This window comes from Nyctereutes procyonoides, unplaced genomic scaffold (assembly GCF_905146905.1).
Source record: "Nyctereutes procyonoides isolate TBG_1078 unplaced genomic scaffold, NYPRO_anot_genome, whole genome shotgun sequence".
Classification (NCBI taxonomy): domain Eukaryota; kingdom Metazoa; phylum Chordata; class Mammalia; order Carnivora; family Canidae; genus Nyctereutes; species Nyctereutes procyonoides.
The window spans coordinates 5629436-5647110 of record NW_026575126.1 but is presented as its reverse complement, the minus strand read 5'-3'; the positions used below and the strand labels follow the sequence as shown (position 1 = coordinate 5647110).

Here is a 17675-nt window from a genome sequence, read left to right as displayed (position 1 = left end):
CACTGTAGATTTTAAAACATTCTCTGTATATTATTACCTTATTACAGAAGGTCAAATTTTATAAATAACGACCCGTTATATAATTATTTATTCAAAGCAAATTATATTTAAAACACGTATAATTTTTTTTTTTAATTATCTGGGTTAGTCCATATATTAGTTTCCCACGGTTGCAAATTTCCACAAGATTATTGGATTAAAACCGCACAGACTATTCTCTTCAAGTTCTGGAGGTCAGAAATCTAAAATCAAGGTTGTTGGCAGCTTTTATTTCCTTGCTTTTTCAGCTTCCCTAGGTTGCCGGCATTCCTTAGCTTATGACCCCTTCTCGTATCACTTTAACTTCTTGCCTCTCCTGTCACGTCTGTTTCCTGCTCCCTATTGTAAGGACCCCTGTGATTACCTCAGGTCCCCCCAGATAATTCTAGGATAATCTCTCCAACTCGAGATCCTTCACTTGATCACATCGGCAAAGTCTCTTTTAGGGCATACACAGGTTCCGAAAAATAAAACATGAAACATACCTTCATCCTATTACATCCCAAGACAGTAAAAAAAGAAGAAACCAAGTTTCTGAAAGACATTGTTTCACCTGCTGGGATGGCGGTTATAATTCGTTTTATTGTTACTGTGCCAGCATCACTGTAGTGATATTATCCAGCATTTGCCAAACACTTTTAGATTAATATCTCATCATATCAGCAACCCTATGAGGTAGGTACTGTTTTGTCTATTTTGCAGATGAAGAAACTGAAAATCGGGGAGATGATATAACCTATACATGGTCAAAAATTCGGGAATTTTTAAAATTCAGACTGACAGATTCCTGGGATTGTACAGTGACTCTACTGCCCCTCTTGGGTCCTAAGATAGTAAAAATGGGTAAGTTGGCAGATGTAGTACTTCTATGAATTATAAATTCCTCAAGGGTGGAGCTGATGAGAATATGGCAAAAATAATTCAAAGGGTATCTTAAATATTCTGTCTTTGAGGCTAGGACAGAGAGCTCAGCAAGCCTGGAACTGTCCCCCAGCTTTTGGAGATCCTACCATCAGGCTTACCTGTTCATGTCCATAGTATGCTGCAATGTGCAGCGGAGTGAAAAAAACTGCATCCTGAACATTGACATTAGCTCCGTGTTGCAGCAGGACATCAGCAGCCTGGAAAGACGGAGAAAGCTCAGTGAAGACCTTGACTTAGGGCATCTGCCCATCAAAATTCGTTTTACACCCGCTATGCACAGCGCTACTTCAGAAGTCGCCATCCTGAAACAAAAGTTTTCTTCTGTCTCCCTCTCTGAAACCTCTAATGGCTTGTTTTGTCTCGAAAATGAAGACTGAACCCCTTGGTGTGGCTTTCCAATGTCTTCTTGACTTGAAGGCATCCTTTTTGAATGCATTTTCCGTTATTCTCTTTCGTAAACTCCATTATTTGGTAAAACTGCACTCCATTTCCCGCTCATTTGAGTCTTTGTTCACATCATTTCCTCAGCTAGGAATTATGTTCTTCCCAATCTACAGATATTTACAGCCAAGCTGAATATCTTCTCCTCCAAGATTATCTTTGATTTTCCTCCCTATATGGCCAACCCACTTACTGAAATTGTCTTTCTCCTAAATCTCATACAACTTCCTTTCATGCCATATAGAACATTTAAGGAATTATATACATGCCTTTTCATCCGTACTAGAGCACAATCCGTGAAGGATAAAGTACATCAGGTTCATCTTTATGATCCTGCCCTGACCTGTTGCTATGCAAATAGTATTCATTCCAGAAGCATTTGGAATGAATGAATGGATGAGTGAATGAACGAGCAAGTGAAAGACACAAGGAGCTGTTGGCCAACTGTCTTCATTGAAAATTATAGATTGGTCACAAATCTGCTAACCTTCAAATCTCTTCTCCTCCCAATGACCTATTTATATGTCTCACTTCTCTGGAAAATTGATTGGAGACATTTCCTTCAGATATGGTCATTTTAATTGTGGATTTTAACGTGCTGTCTATTCTTCATGTGCTCAAATAATATACATTTAGGAAAATTTTCAAAAGTCTGTTAGGCTTGGAGAGAAAACAAGAAGATGGGATCAAAAGCTCAAAGGACTTACATTCCAACACCTCTTCTATTCCAATAAAAAGACTGCCTCCTCAGTCAAGTTTCCTTTCCTGTTTGAATCATAGCCCTTCAGAACTGGAGAGGGATCATGGACAGACATGACAAATCAAACCCCCATTAAAGACAAAGAAATTGAAAATGAGAGGAAATGTCTCAAAGTCCTGGAGCAAGTCAGTGTCAGCACAGAAGTGAATCTTTAATCTCTTGCCTCAAGCTTTGTTTCTGAGTGCTCCATGGTTTTAAGTAGTTTATTCATTCAATCATCCATTTATTCATGCATCAACACACAATTTATTGAGTATGTATGAGCTAAAACTGTGTTGTTTCACATGCTTATTCTCAATTTATTCAATCAACTTAGAAGTGATTGTCAGACAAAAAAGACACGGGCTTCTTTTTTCTTAAGTACAAATGTTTATTGAAACATTATTATAGTAAAGAAAAAAATGGAATGTTCTTTGTGGAAATAATATTAAATAAGTTCTCAAAACTATCACTTTTGTATTAACTTGGAAAGGAGTCCATTAAATACCTTTAAGTTAAATAATCACATGTATTCTTACATACATATTATGTATAGTTATGACTTAAAGGATAGAATGAAATATACTAAAACATTAATAGGAAATAGCTTTATGACATGAGGTTTCAAGGGAACTTCACATTTTTCTGTTTCATATTTTTTAGCACGATTTGTATTACCAGGAAAATGTCTTCCATTTTGAAACAAAAATTAGTAAGAAATACCAAATTTTAGTATTTTGGATAAAGTCATTTGACTCATATTTTTTTCTTTACTGTTTTCCCAATGAAATCACTGTTCTAAATAAATATTTGCATTATCCATGGGCAGAAGTAAAATAGGGGGCTGTTTAGAGCTTGTGAATATAGTTCTGAGTTAAAGCTAAAGACACTTTTGATATTGGAATGAAAATAAAGCTGAGTTTTGGTGGTTTTGAGAAAAAACTTCTACTAACAAAGCAACATCTATAGTTCCAGGATATTTGAAATTCTTACCAAAGAAACTCTACATACAACAGGGAAAAATAGTCAAGATTATGTTTTTGATGGTTTTGATGATTAATACTGAACAAAAATCAGAAGATAAAATACAATCAGTGACTTAATTCTATAGATAGCAGAATGACTGAGTTTAATATTATAGACTTTTCAATTAATTTGGGCATAACTACTGCTTTGCTCAATTACATTTTCTAGCTACCCAAAAAGGTCATTTATAAGATCAAAGGAATGTGAATTTTCATCAGGTTGATCAAAAGCAGCTGGATATGTTCTTTCTGTCAAAGATACACATTAGATTTTTTTAAGTTCTTTAAAATTATTTTTAATTTTTAAAAATTTTTCTCCAAGAATTTCTTTAAATTCAAATTAGTTAACATAATAGTGTAATATTAGCTTCAGGAGTAAAATCTAGTGATTGAAAAAGATAAGGAATTCTTGTTAGGATATCTAAAATTTCTGGCAGTTTCAAAAATATAAACAGAGGTTGGGGCACCTGGGTGGTTCAGTCTGTTAAGCGTTTGACTCTTGATTTCAGCTCAGGTGATGACCTCAGGGTTCTGAGATCAAGCAAGCCCTAGGTCGGGATCCACAGTCAGGGAGTCTCCTTGAGAGCGTCTCTGTCCTTCTCCTTCTGCCTCTCCCCTCTGTGCGTGCTCTCTGTCCCTTTCTCACAAATCAATCAATCTTTAAAATATATATATATTAAAATATATAGAAAATATATTAAATATAAATACAAATAAATATATACAAGTATGTATATATTTACATATTATATATATATATAATATGTATATATATATATATATATATATATTGAGAGAGAGAGGGGGGCGCTTCTGTACACTTCCAGAACAATACTTTTGCTGATATTTGGGTATTGCTAATTAACAATCCATAGAATAAATAATGTATACAGTGAGCTGTTTTCCTAATAAAAATTTAAAAATACCATTAACATTTATTGAGGGCATTTTATGTCTCAGACCCTGCATAAATGGTAACTGCAGTGTCCTGTCTCATCCCAAAACACAGAAAGATTGGTGCTACTCTTCCATTTTAAAGGTGAAGAAACTGAGCCTCAGGAAGTCTAGATAACTTTTTTGAGGTCCTATAGCTAGTAAAGGTAGAACTGGAATTCAAAGCTAGATCCCTTTGACTTCAAACATTTTCCATTAGGCCCTTGTGTGACCTTCATCTCATTAACACTAACCTTTAAGTAAATGAACTAAATGACTCAAGCGCAGACAAGAGGAAACATTCTCTCAGTAGAAGCTCTGTAGATTCAGCTTGGACATGAATACCAGAGTCATTTATATAAAGCACTTGGTATCTTCAGCTTCACATGCCTGGGAGTTCAATCTTAGGAACCTTTATAGAAGGTCACAAACGATCAAGTATATGAAGCTTTTTACAGTTTCTCTTATTTTAAATATAGCATAGAATAAAGTAGACAGCATGCATTTTTATTGTAATAGAAACTCTCAAATGTTAACATATAGAGCCAATTTCTTAGGCATGGTTCCAGAACTTACTTTCATTCTAAAAGATAACGGCCCTTAGGCTTCAATAAATGGTTCAAAGCAAACTTTTTCCTCCTAAATTTGCACTTATCCAGTCATTCAGAAGGTCAATCTTTTGGATGAACATTCGTTAATTATGAAGTGTTGGCCTTCTGAGAAACTGTCAAAATGTAAGTCTTAATGAAACCACACAGAGTCATTATCGAATGGTAAGCTTTATTTAGTTTGTTTTAAAATTCAAGGAAATATTTAACCATTGAGAGCAATGCATGTTGGAATTATCTGAATAATGTCATATGAGTAGAATGCATTTACTGATTTTTATGACTTGGAGAGATTATGGAGAGCATATCTCTTAGTAATCTTTTTTTTTAAACAATGTTTTTTTTTTTAATTTTTATTTATTTATGATAGTCACACAGAGAGAGAGAGAGGCAGAGACACAGGCAGAGGGAGAAGCAGGCTCCATGCACCGGGAGCCCGACGTGGGATTCGATCCCGGGTCTCCAGGATCGCGCCCTGGGCCAAAGGCAGGCGCCAAACCGCTGCGCCACCCAGGGATCCCATCTCTTAGTAATCTTATGGGAATATAACATATTGCAATGTAAAAATATGACGGTCATATGGCTAAGACAAATACTCTTGTATTAACATTTAGGCTGGAACATATATCTATCAGATCATTTTATCCATGCTTTCCTTCTCCAGAACCTGAGAAAGTTGGTAAAGCAATTTTACATTCTTTTTACTACATGAAGCCCCATAAAGTCACAGCCTAAACTATGCTTAGTATATGATAGGCATCCAGATAATTGAATCGGACTGTATTTCTAGTAAAAATTACACACACACCATCAGTTATAAGGGAATTTAAACATTAACAATTAGGACCCAATTATATGACAGAAATTTTAAATAATTCAATTCAACAAACATTTATTGATTGCTTATTTTATATTAACCTTTAGCAACCCCAGCATCTGTAAGGAACTGTGATTAGAGTTTTATATATATATAAAATATATATTTATATATATATATAAATTTCATTAAGATTTTTGCAGGGCATAAAATCTGTTGTCATAAGGTTTTTTGATGAAATACATAGTTTTTATATTTTTCCTCAAAAACAATAACAAAACTACTAGTGAAATTGTTAAGTAGAAAAAAGTGTTACCACAGAAAGGATATCTTTATAATCTTTAAGCTTTTTAAGGAAGCAAACTGTATTATACTTAGATTTATATAACTGACATATATGTCAGTATTATTATGATTGAAGGAATGATGTTCAAATATGGTCTGGTAACTAGGTACCTCTTACTGACTGAAGAATAAGCACCAAAAAGTGCTTCCCACTTCCCAAGTAGTTGTTTTATAAGCACAGAAAATGGATCAGAGTTCCTTATTTTGATAGTAGAAATTACTATCATATATTACACTATACAGGTATTTTTATTTACCAATTGACTCACAAAAGGGCAAAGTGGAGCCTCTTCAATTTTCAGGTTGTAATTTAAATACTTATTTGTATATTCTGCTTCTCTTCTTAGAAACTGTCCCTTTTCTTTCTCCACCTGTCATATAACCAAGTCTCAAGGTCAAGCCTATGTTCTTCACAAGAAATTTCTACAAATACTTTACCATATTGATAATTTCTTTCCCTGAATACTTACAGTATGTATTTTCACAACTTAATTTTTCCATTGATTATCACTGTTATGTAAAACTACTGTTATATAAAATTTTAACTTTTTTTCCTTCATGTTCTAAACATGTCTCAGTGAGGTGTACGAAGTCCAGGGAAAATAATTTTTCACTGGAATTTAATCATAATTAAAATAGTCAGAACTTATCATTTAAAATTCCAGAGATTCTAAAAGTAGTGTCTATAAGAGCAAAGGCCCTTATTGTTCTTCCTTCCCAAATGCTTCTCCTACAGTATGACTTTACCTTATCTGCCCTGGTCCCATTTAGCATTCCTTCTATACTTCGTTTTATGAAAGTTATTGATAGCAATGAAGGAAAAAAAATAAAAGGCTGTATAAAGAGGAACTAAATGTCCCATGGGAGACAAGTAGAATAAAGTAAATTCCAAAAGGAATAAAATGGCAATCAATATCAGTTGAAATTGTCAAAATTAGATATAGTGTCTTCCACATAGTAGATGTTCAATAAATACCTACACTTTTAAATTAAGATTTTCTTTGCTTTAAGTGATACCTCATTTTCTATGACTTTGTTCATCTTCCTCAAATATCTACTTATACTAATGCTTTAAAGCCACAATTTTCCCCTGCAGTATGCCTTTCTCTACTCTTTGTTACTGAGACTTACAGAGAGCAGAACCTTGAGACGACTAGGATAACACCCACTTCTGTTAATTGGAAAATCCATAGTAGTGACACTTTAGAGGAAAGTAATTTATTTTTTATTTTTAGGTTCTTCTTACTTAAAAAGCTTTTAAGTTTTTATTTTAATCTCAGTTAACGTACAGTGTTATCTTAGCTTCAGGTGTACAATATAGTGATTCCACTATTCTGTACATTACTTGGTGCTCATCACACAAGTGCACTCCTTAATCCCCATCACCTACTTAACCCAGCCACCCACCCTCCCCTTTGGTAACCATTAGTTTGTTCTCTTTAGTGAAGAGACTGTTTCTTGGTTTCTCTGTCTCTCTCTTTCCCTTTGCTCATTTGTTTTGTTTCTTAAATTCCACATATGAGAGAAATCATATGGTATTTGTCTTTCTCTGACTGATTCATTTTGCTTAACATAACACTCAAGCTCCATCCATGTCCTGCACTGTTGGTGGGAATGCAAACTGGTACAGCCACTGTGGAAAACAGTAGGAAGTTTCCTCAAAAAGTTAAAAATAGAACTACCCTACGATCTAGTAATTACACTATTGAATATTTACCCAAAAATGCAAGAACACTAATTCAAAAGGACACATGAACCCCTATGTTTATAGCAGCATTCTTTACAATAGAGAAAAATATTGTTGAAGTTTATGCCTTGTGAATTCAAAATGATCCCAAACATGTTACATGCAAGTTAATTTAGATTTGATATTTTCCAGTTATTTCCACTGCTAACGTTCAAAAACCAGTTCTTAATTGTGTCCCCTTAAACCACTGCCCTCTCTCCTAAACTTGATGGACAATCTTCCTTTAAAATAGTTTACCTTTTGTCTACATTACCTCACCTTTTATTCATTCTTCAGCCCACTACACCCTGGCTTCAGGTCCCACACTTTAGTAAATTCTCTGTGGAAAATGACATCAAACGCCTCCTGACTGCCCATCCCAACAGATTTTTTTTTTTTAGTTTTTTTCCTTATTTTACTATTTATCTGCTCCCTAAGATGCTATCCTCCCTTAGGCTGATTGACGTTGCAGCCTTTGTTTTTGCTTCCAACCTCTCTGCCAACTTATTATTATTATTCCTCTCTGGAGGTGACTCTTTCTGTTCATCTCTCTTTTTTTCTTTTTTCTGTTCATCTCTTAAGTGCTTCTTAAGTGTTGCTTTTTTCCTCACTGACAGGCATTTCCTTGTGTTTCTTCTTGATCTCCTTTGTCTGCTCTAATTCCTTTGTATTAAATTAATACATGCAAAAAATAAATTAATACATGCAAAGCACTTAGCACAATACTTGGTACAAAACAGTAAGTATTCAATAAATGGCAGCTATCTGCTATTTTGTAGTATACATTCTCTGGTTTATTCCATCTACTACTGCTACTACTATTGCTGCTGCTGCTACTACAACAACTACTACTACTACTACTACTTCTCTCTCTCTCTCTCTCTCTCTCTCTCTCTCTCTCTCTCTGTCTCTCTCTCTCTCTCACACACACACATACACCCCCACGTCTCTCCAGTTGCATATGCTTTTCCCAGACTTCCTCTAACACAAGATCTACCTCCTTCGGCAACTGTTGATCCTGTTATGTATTTCTATTCTATTTCCCTGGGATGGTAGAGTCCTCCACGTTGATCTTTTTAAAATTTATACTTTGATTTTTATTAATGTCAATTAAGCATTAGAAAGCAAAGGGAACTAATATATTTTTTTTAAGATTTCATTTATTTATTCATGAGAGGCACAGAGAGTGAGGCAGAGAGACACAGGCAGAAGGAGAAGCAGGGTCCATGCTGGGAACCCAATGTGGGACTCGATCCCAGGTCTCTAGGATCACACCCTGGGCTGAAGGCGGCACTAAACTGCTGAGCCAGGAACTGGCTGCCCTGGAAACTAATATTTTTTTAATGTGTACTTTGAGGATATCTATGAGCTAAATGAGAATATCTGTTTCAGGTATTGCTTTATAGCAATCTCATGGAATTTTATTAATAGCCTCATCTTAAAAATAAGAATACTGGAGATCCTAATTATACAGCTTGTAAAGAAAAGCATCTAAGTTTAAATTCAGATCTGTGGAAGTCCAAAGCACCATACTTTCCCATGCTGTTTTTCTTCTTATTTGTGTTATTTTTTTGTGGCCAGTTAGCAATTCCTTGCCATTTTATACAGGCTTGCAGAAGATATAGCTCTTAGTAGATGTTATTCTTCAAAGATTTCCAAACATAGTCATATATCCAGTATACCAGGAAGAATAATCCTGGCTATGTAATTGTTTGGAGTTGACTGGAAGACAAATGAAGTAAAATTTATTCTAAGTAGGAGTTGTTTGTTAGGGTTCTTAAAGAGTTATATACTATGGAAGGAAGTTTAGAATTTTTCTTAATTTTTTTCGTTATAGGAAATCACCAAAGATTTTAAATAGTTGTAAAGTATATTCTGATTTCCATCTTAAAATACCCTTCTAGTAATAGTATAGCAAATGGATTGAAGAAGGAACAAAAAAAAAAAAAAAAGAAGAAGAAGAAGGAACAAGACTGCAAGCAGGGTGATCAGTTACCAAGGTCCTACAATAACTTAAAAAGAGAGAGCTAAGGATAAAATGAGCTGAGGTGGTAGTAGTGGCTTGGAAATGAAGAATGGGTTTCAGAGATAATTAAGATGATAGAATCATACAACTTGGCATTGAGAGGACTGAGCACAGTGAGAGATGATGGGAAACTCTTAAAAAAGGATGACTTTAAAAGAGGAAGCCTCTGAGGGGAGATGAACTTGAAAATAAAACTTTTGTCTATTTTGTGAAGTTAGGAAGTAAGAACATTACCTACCGTTTCTGTCTCTCAGATTAATCACTTGGAATAGCCAGTTTCTTCCAACTCCCCTTGGCAATTCACTGTGCTCTTATCCAACACCACAAGCTGTTTTGATTGAGGCCAATCCTTCAATCAATATGTGAACATAATTCTCAAATTTTGAAGCAACTACAAAAACTATGCTAATTAAATATACCAATAATTGCTTATCCATTTGAATTGAAGCTTGTCTTGCTTAGAAAACATTTCAGAGAGTAGCATTTTTTTAGATTTAATAAGTACTTCTTTTGACTTAATGCTCTATTTTCTGTAAAATCTTCTAATTTTAAATATATACTCACTTCTTGACATCCACTACAAATGTTAGGTGAGAACTCTCTATCATGTAGTCACAGAGTTTTTCACTTATAACATTCACTGAATATTTTTGTAATGACTTTTTTTTTTTACCTGACATACCTCTAATTAAATATTTGAGTACAAAAACTTATTGGAAAATAGTTTCTTCAGGCTGTCACAGAAATGAGGTTCTCTTATGTGATCTTTCTCTTATTATCTCAGGTTAAAATTAAATTTGGTCTGAAAATTACTTAGAAAATGATTCCACAAGATAATATTATCAAAGAAATTAAAGGGAAGCTCCATATTCTTAAGTTGCAGAAATAGAGTTGAAGGATATATTACCATATATATTTATATATGTATAAAGAATTAATCAATTATATAAATGCATCACTTCTCAGGAAATGATGAGAACATAAGAAAAGCTGATGAATGAAGAAGAGTAATGAAAAGCAGGTCAAGGCTGGAGATACAAGTGGTGTGTATCATTTTATGAAAGTAATAATTGAAGCCAGGAGATAACATCATTTCCGTAAGAGAAGAGGAGATATTTATGGAATATTTACTGCTAAAAAGTGATAAGAAAGGGAGCCAGCAAAAGAAAAAGTCATCTAAGAAAGAAAAAGATAACAAAGGAATGCTTATTAAGGAAGTCCGTGGAAGAGATAGTTTTAAGAAAAGCGGGACAACATTTTCTAAGTCTTCCAGCTAACCATCATTGTGCTATGCTATTTTCCTCCTTATAGATATACTTTTTTTTTGCAACATTTCCTTATGTGAGGGTCTTATTTTAAAATCCCTGGCTGAGAAAACAGGCTTTTCAACATTTACTATGTTATGAATATATCATGTTCCATGCATTTCAAAAGCCACATTTTTTTTCTTTCTTATGAGATTTACTTATGGAGCTTGCCAAAGGCCTAACATTTTTCACTATATTCTGATTGTGGAGACTTGAAAATTGTAGTACCAGTTAGGCTTCCTCTCACTAACATTCCTCCCCACACTGCACACAGCCTGGACATCAGAACCACAGAGGGCAAGTAGCACCTGACAACCAGTTTTCTCATGATTTTTCTTCTCCAGCCCAAGTCACCTATTCCTCCACCTTTGGCTCCTCTGCCAATGCATTTTGAAAACAAGTGATTTTCCTCCACTTGAAAACCAACTTCTTTTTTTTTTTCTTAAGATTTATTTATTTATTTGAGAGAGGGGTGAGGAGGGTCAGAGGGAGAGAGAATCTCTAAGCAGACTCTGTCCAGAGCCCGAGGTGAGGCTCTATCTCATGACCCTGAGATCATGACACTGAGATCACAACTTTGAGATCATGACCCTAGATCATGATGAGCTTAAACCAAGAGTTCCAGTGCTTAACCAACTGTGCCACCCAGGTGCCCTTTGAAAAATCAATGTCTTAAATACACTTTGAAGGTGAATTGTAGCCAACTAATAGAATATAGGAAGAAACACATAAAGATTTTGGCCCTTAGACAAGATTAAGTAATAAGAATCCTCCTAAAAAATTATATCAATGATTAATTTCCAGCAGCTGAAATTTAAAAACAAAGAGGACCGGGGCAGCCTGGGTGACTAGGTGGTTTAGCGCCGCCTTCAGCCCAGGGCGTGATCCTGGGGACCCGGGATCAAGTCCCCAGTCGGGCCCCCTACATGGAGCTTGCTTCTCCCTCTGTCTGTGTCTCTGCTTCTCTCTCTGTGTCTCTGATGAATAAATAAACAAAATATTAAAAAAAAAGAAAGAGGACAACATCAGCAGTTAAGTCTCAAGCTCAAGGGTTAGCCCGGTTATGAGCACAATACATAAAATATTTAGTGCTACTCTTTGTGAGCTTCCTCATTAATTAATCCAGAAAACTCACTATTAGAAAACTGTAAGACACTACCTTAATGCATATTAGAACAGCAGATATGGGTAATTAATTGCAACCTATAGGGTCTTTATTTAACAATAGAATTGAAAATGTTGGTCTACAACAGCTTAGAATAAGTGACACAATGAAAAAGGTAAACCCACAGTTGTAAAAATATCTTAACTGATTATGAAACACCAAGCATTGACAGGTATAGAAATCAATTATAGATAATTTTCCTTCTAGAGAAGGAGTTTATTAAAACAAAGAACACACATCATCTAGTCTAAGACTTATTATCAGGACAAAAACAGTAGGTGTAATGATGGTAAATGCATCAACCATTCCATTGGTTATATTAAACTAAGATAAATGCTGGGTGGCTAATAATAGATACCTACAATGAAAATAAAAAGAAGCACAGTATCAAATTTGCCCAAGTAGTTTTGGCTTCAGATACAGAAAGGGCCAAGAAATAACCCTGGATGTGACTCACACCCAGACTTTTCTAAAACCCATCACATGGGTAACTAATGGCAGGACCTGGATAAAACAGACCCAGGGCAGCTGGTTCCAGAGTCAATAGGCCTAACCAGTACAGTATACTATACTGCTATAGCCAGAATCCATTGCTATAGGATATTAATTTTTCAGACATTTCAAACAGTATTTTTTAAATGTTTATTTATGAACTCAGAATTCAGCATAAGTAACATGATAGAATTGGGTTGGATGGCACCTAGTGGTAAGGGGCATGACCCTAGCACTCTTCCTTCTCTCCCTATACGACTACTGTAACCTTAGACATCCAGAGAATGCATACTGGAAGTCATTGTTCCACAAAAGAGAGCTGCTAGTTTTTGGAGAATAAAATTGCCATCGCATCTACTTGCTAGATCCTGTGCTTCCAGAAGAAAACTGGGCAAAAGAACATGAGTTTGGCATCATGCCAAATTTCCTGGGTTAATAGAATCCATATCTTTCATACAGAACACATAATCCCTCTATGAATCCATTTCTGTATATATTTGTTATTACTTTGGAGAAAATATAAGGGGCATTGGCTATACATGATGTTAAGTAATTCCCTTGAGTGTAGGCTTGACCTAATGACTCATTTCTCATAAAAAGATTATAGCAAAAGTTATGGAATGTCACGTCCAACATTACGTTACAAAAAGACTGTGACTTTATTTCATTTGCCTACTCTAGATTTCTCCATCACTCTCTCTGGTGGCAGTCAGATTGATGTCTTACTACGAGCTTTCTTATGGACGGGGTCACATGGCAAGACACTGATGTCTCTGGCCAACAGCCAGAGAGGATCTAAGCTTGCCAACATCGACATGAGTGAGCACGAAAGGGAGGGATTCTCTCCCTTGGTCCTTGCGATAACTACAGTCCCACTTGACACCTTGTGAAAGACTCTAAATCAGGGGACCCAGCTAAGGGGGCCTGAAATTCCTGAACAGAAGCTGCAAAATAATAAATGTTTATCGTGTTAAGCCACAAAGCTCTGGGACTTTTTGCATAACGATAGTTAGCTAATATAATTGTTCATCAGTGAAAACAGCCAGGTCAGAACTGACTTCTACATTACCGTTTACTTGTGAGTATTAAAAGAAGAGCAACAGTTCAAATCAACAAATATTTTTAAATATCTAGGTGTTCTAGGCACTGTGCTGGGTTCTGGGGGCCAAAGATGAATTAATTGCTCAAAAGCAATATAAAGGTTAGTAGAAGAACCAAAATGAAGTAATTATGATATAAGATTATTATGGATTTAGTGGAGATAATGTGTGGGGTATCATAACAAAAAAAAAAGAAGGTACAAGTTATAACCTCAGTCTGGGAAAGAGGGAAAGTTATAGAGGAGAAATGTAGACTCGGGACTTGAACTAGAAGTTTGCTAAGCAGAAAAGAGAATATGAAACCATTCATTCATTCATCTTTCAAACATATTTGATGATCTAACAGTACCTAGCACAGAACACATGCTTGCAGATTCTACTATTTCTTAAAATCTAGATCAAAGTTTACTTGCTTCATGAAATCTCTTTACACCTCTAGGCTCATTGAACTAATTATCAAGACAAGTCATTAAATATCCTGATAGCTTTAGAGTCATATTGAGGCTCATAAAAAATTATTACAGATAATCTCCCCCAAATTGCTGCTACTAGAAATCTGCATTTAAAAAAAGTTACTTGGAGACTTCTTCTTACATCCAATATGGAATAACAGAGACTGGTCTGGAGAAGCCAAGGTGGCCAGACTTCATAAAACAGAGTACCTGAAACAAGAGAGCTACACAAAGAGAGCTGCGAAGATATGCAGAGAATCCTCCTTGAGGATTAAGCTGAGCTTTGATCAGTATGTGCACGTGAGGAAACTACTACTGACCAAGGAAAGAACTAACAAAGATTAGTGGTAATAATTCTGTGTTCACACAAGTCCAGGGATAATGCTTATTCCTACCACCCACACTAGAAAACCTCATAATTCATAGTACGCTGGGTAAAATACTCTGAGACTTCCCTCAGAAGTTGGTTATTAGCCTTACATCGAGCACTGTTCTGGTCCCACAATTTTAAAAGTGAGGCCTAAAAGAACCAAACTGTGTCCCAGTAGAATTGGAAATGTTGCCTTAATGACTATATGTAGAAGTTAAAAAAATATCTGCCACCTAACAACATAAAATTCATAATACCTGGAATCCATTCAGAAATTAACAGGAGGGGTGCCTGGGTGGCTCAGATGGTTAAGCCTCTTTCTTGAGCTCAGGTCATGATCATTGGGTCCTGGGATTAAGCACCACATCAGGGTCCCAGCTCATCAGGGATCCTGCTTCTCCCTCTGCCTCTACCCCTGATTGTACTCTCTCTGTTTGTTTCTCTGTCAAATGAATAAATTAAAAAATCTTTAAAAAAAAGAAATTAACAGAAATGTCAAGAGGCAGGAAAATATGACTTATAATGAAAAGAAACAATAATCAATCAAAACTGTCCCCAAATTGATAAAATGTTAGAATGTTCAAACAAGAACAATAAAATAGTTATTGAAACTATTCCATATAACTTCCATATAAAGCTAAGTAGAGGCCATGAAAGATATAAAAATGACCAAAATTAAATTTCTTAGAGATGAAAATTATAATATGTGAGATAAAAATGCACTAGATGGGCTTAGAAGCATATAAGACATTACAGAGAAAAAGATTACTAGACTTGAAGATATCACAATAGAAACTGCATAAAATGAAATACAAAGAAAAAAGAGAATGTAAGAAAAATGAAAAGAGTATCACTGAGGTTATGAAGAGCACTAAACAGCATACTAAATGTGTATGTGACTGGAGGGGAGACAGAAAAAAAAAAAAGAAATAATCGCAGAAAATCTTCCAAAGGTAATGAAAAACCACAAACCCAGAGATGCAAGAAACTCAATAAAGCCTTAATATAAGAGAAAAGAAAACTACACCAAAATAAGTGTCAGATAAGCAGTGGAAACAGTCTTAACTTACTTGCCACTAGGGGCATATAAATTAAAAGCACAATAAAATACCATTGCACACCTACTAGAATGGTTAAAATTAAAAAAAAAAAGACTGAATATTCTAAGGGTCGGTGGGGATATGGGGAAATCGGAACTCTCATACGCTGCTGATAGGAATGTAAACTAGCTCAACAGTTTGTCAAAGTTTAAATGCTTTGAAACAGATTTCTTTAAATTTCTTAAAAAGTCATACATTAACCTATCAGATGATATGGTCGTTCAACTCTTAGATATTTGCCCAAGATAAATGAAAGCATATGTCCAATCATGTCATTGTAGTTTTCCTTATAATCACTAAAACCTGGAAAAAAAATGTCAATGTCCATCGGTGAGTGGAGAGATAAACACCGTGGCAGATCCAAACAGACTACTACTCACGGACTGAAGACCGTATTTGATAATTTACCATGAAATAAACATTTCATTATTTATTTATTTATTTTGAAATGAACATTTTAAAACTTGGCATTTATTGATCCTCAACCTTTCACTTTCCATTCTGCATGCATCTACACACGATCGTCTTCCATTGTTCCACATCATAATGAACTGAAGGTTGTCGACACCAGAAATGTAGAAGTTTTTGCTCATACCGTCTCCTCCTAAATCCCCCCCCCCATATCTAACCCATTATCCAAATCACTTGATTTTACTCTCTCAATATTTCGCAGCCCTGTTTTCGTCTCCATCTTTACTAATACCACCCACAATCAGGCAGTCATTACGGATTATTACCTCCTAATACGGCTCCCTGCATAAAGTCTTCTACTTTAGTTTGTTTCACATTTCAACCAAAGTTATTTTCTCATAATGGACATCGGGTCACATTAGCCCTTCTTAATGGCCTCTCATTACTCTTAGGAGACAGAACTTCTTACTCAGTTTAACCATCCAACCTAGGGAAATTTTTAGTAAAAAGAAGTTCATTTAATTGCACCAGGCCATCAGGTATAGATCAGGACTTTGCAGAGGCATCAGGAATATGCTGTCACACGATAAATAAGTCCTTTGGTTACCTGGCCCCTAATCTTTTTCTCTGGTCTCTTCCTTTTCCACCACATCCCCTCGGTCTCTCTTAGTTCCAGACACACAGTCTTTTACTGTCTCCTCAGTATATTTCCTATAGTCAGGAAGCTTGTACACATACAATTTCCTTTCTCTAGAAAACTCTCTGTCTCAACCTTTCATTCGTGAACTAGATATTTCGGAGGTTTATTTTAAGGATTCAGAGTTAGGGATCCCTGGGTGGCGCAGCGGTTTAGTTCCTGCCTTTGGCCCAGGGCGCGATCCTGGAGACCCGGGATCGAATCCCACGTCGGGCTCCCGGTGCATGGAGCCTGCTTCTCCCTCTGCCTATGTCTCTGCCTCTCTCTCTCTCTCTGTGTGACTATCATAAATAAATTAAAAAAAAAAAGGATTCAGAGTTAATATATGTAAACCACTTCATTCACAGCACTAAAGGTAATTGTTATTACTATCACAGCTACTATTATTACTTCTTCCTCTCTTTACTTGTATGTGTGTGTGTGTATAGAGAAAAAAAACTTAATTAGATAACAGAAAAAAAAAAGATGGCCTTCTATGTAATAATTACCATCCAAAAAAGAACAGAATGGGAAATAACATCTCATAAGAACACCATTTGACAACAGTAATTAATAAGATCTGGCTTAGTAGTCACAGACTCCTTTAGTGCTTTGTTTGGAAAACTCTTGATCTCTCCTTCAATTCTGAATGGTGCCCTTCCTGGATAGAGTCTTCTGAGTTGCAGGTTTTTCCCATTATTTTTTTTTCTTTAATTTAAATTCAATTAATTAACATATAGCTATTATTAGATGGAGAGTTTAGTGATTCACCAGTTGCATATAACACCTAGAGCTCGTTCCGTCAGGTGCCGTCTTTAATGCCCATCAGCCAATTATCCCATCGCCCACCCACCTCCCTTCCAGCAGCCTTCAGTTTGTTTCCTATGGTGAAGTCTCTTGTGGTTTGTCTCCTTATCTGTTTTTGTCTTATTTTATTTCCCCCCACCCCTACCCCCATGGTCCTGTTTTTTTCTGAATT

General features: G+C 35.6%; 1 protein-coding gene across 1 annotated transcript in view; it reads right to left on the bottom strand.

Annotated features, from left to right (window-relative positions):
- The window catches only part of TNNI3K (TNNI3 interacting kinase), a 289215-nt gene that overhangs the window by 201181 nt on the left and 70359 nt on the right, over positions 1-17675 (bottom strand). The window contains 1 exon segment of the mRNA XM_055341198.1: positions 1062-1160. Coding sequence (XP_055197173.1) covers positions 1062-1160 — 99 coding nt within the window.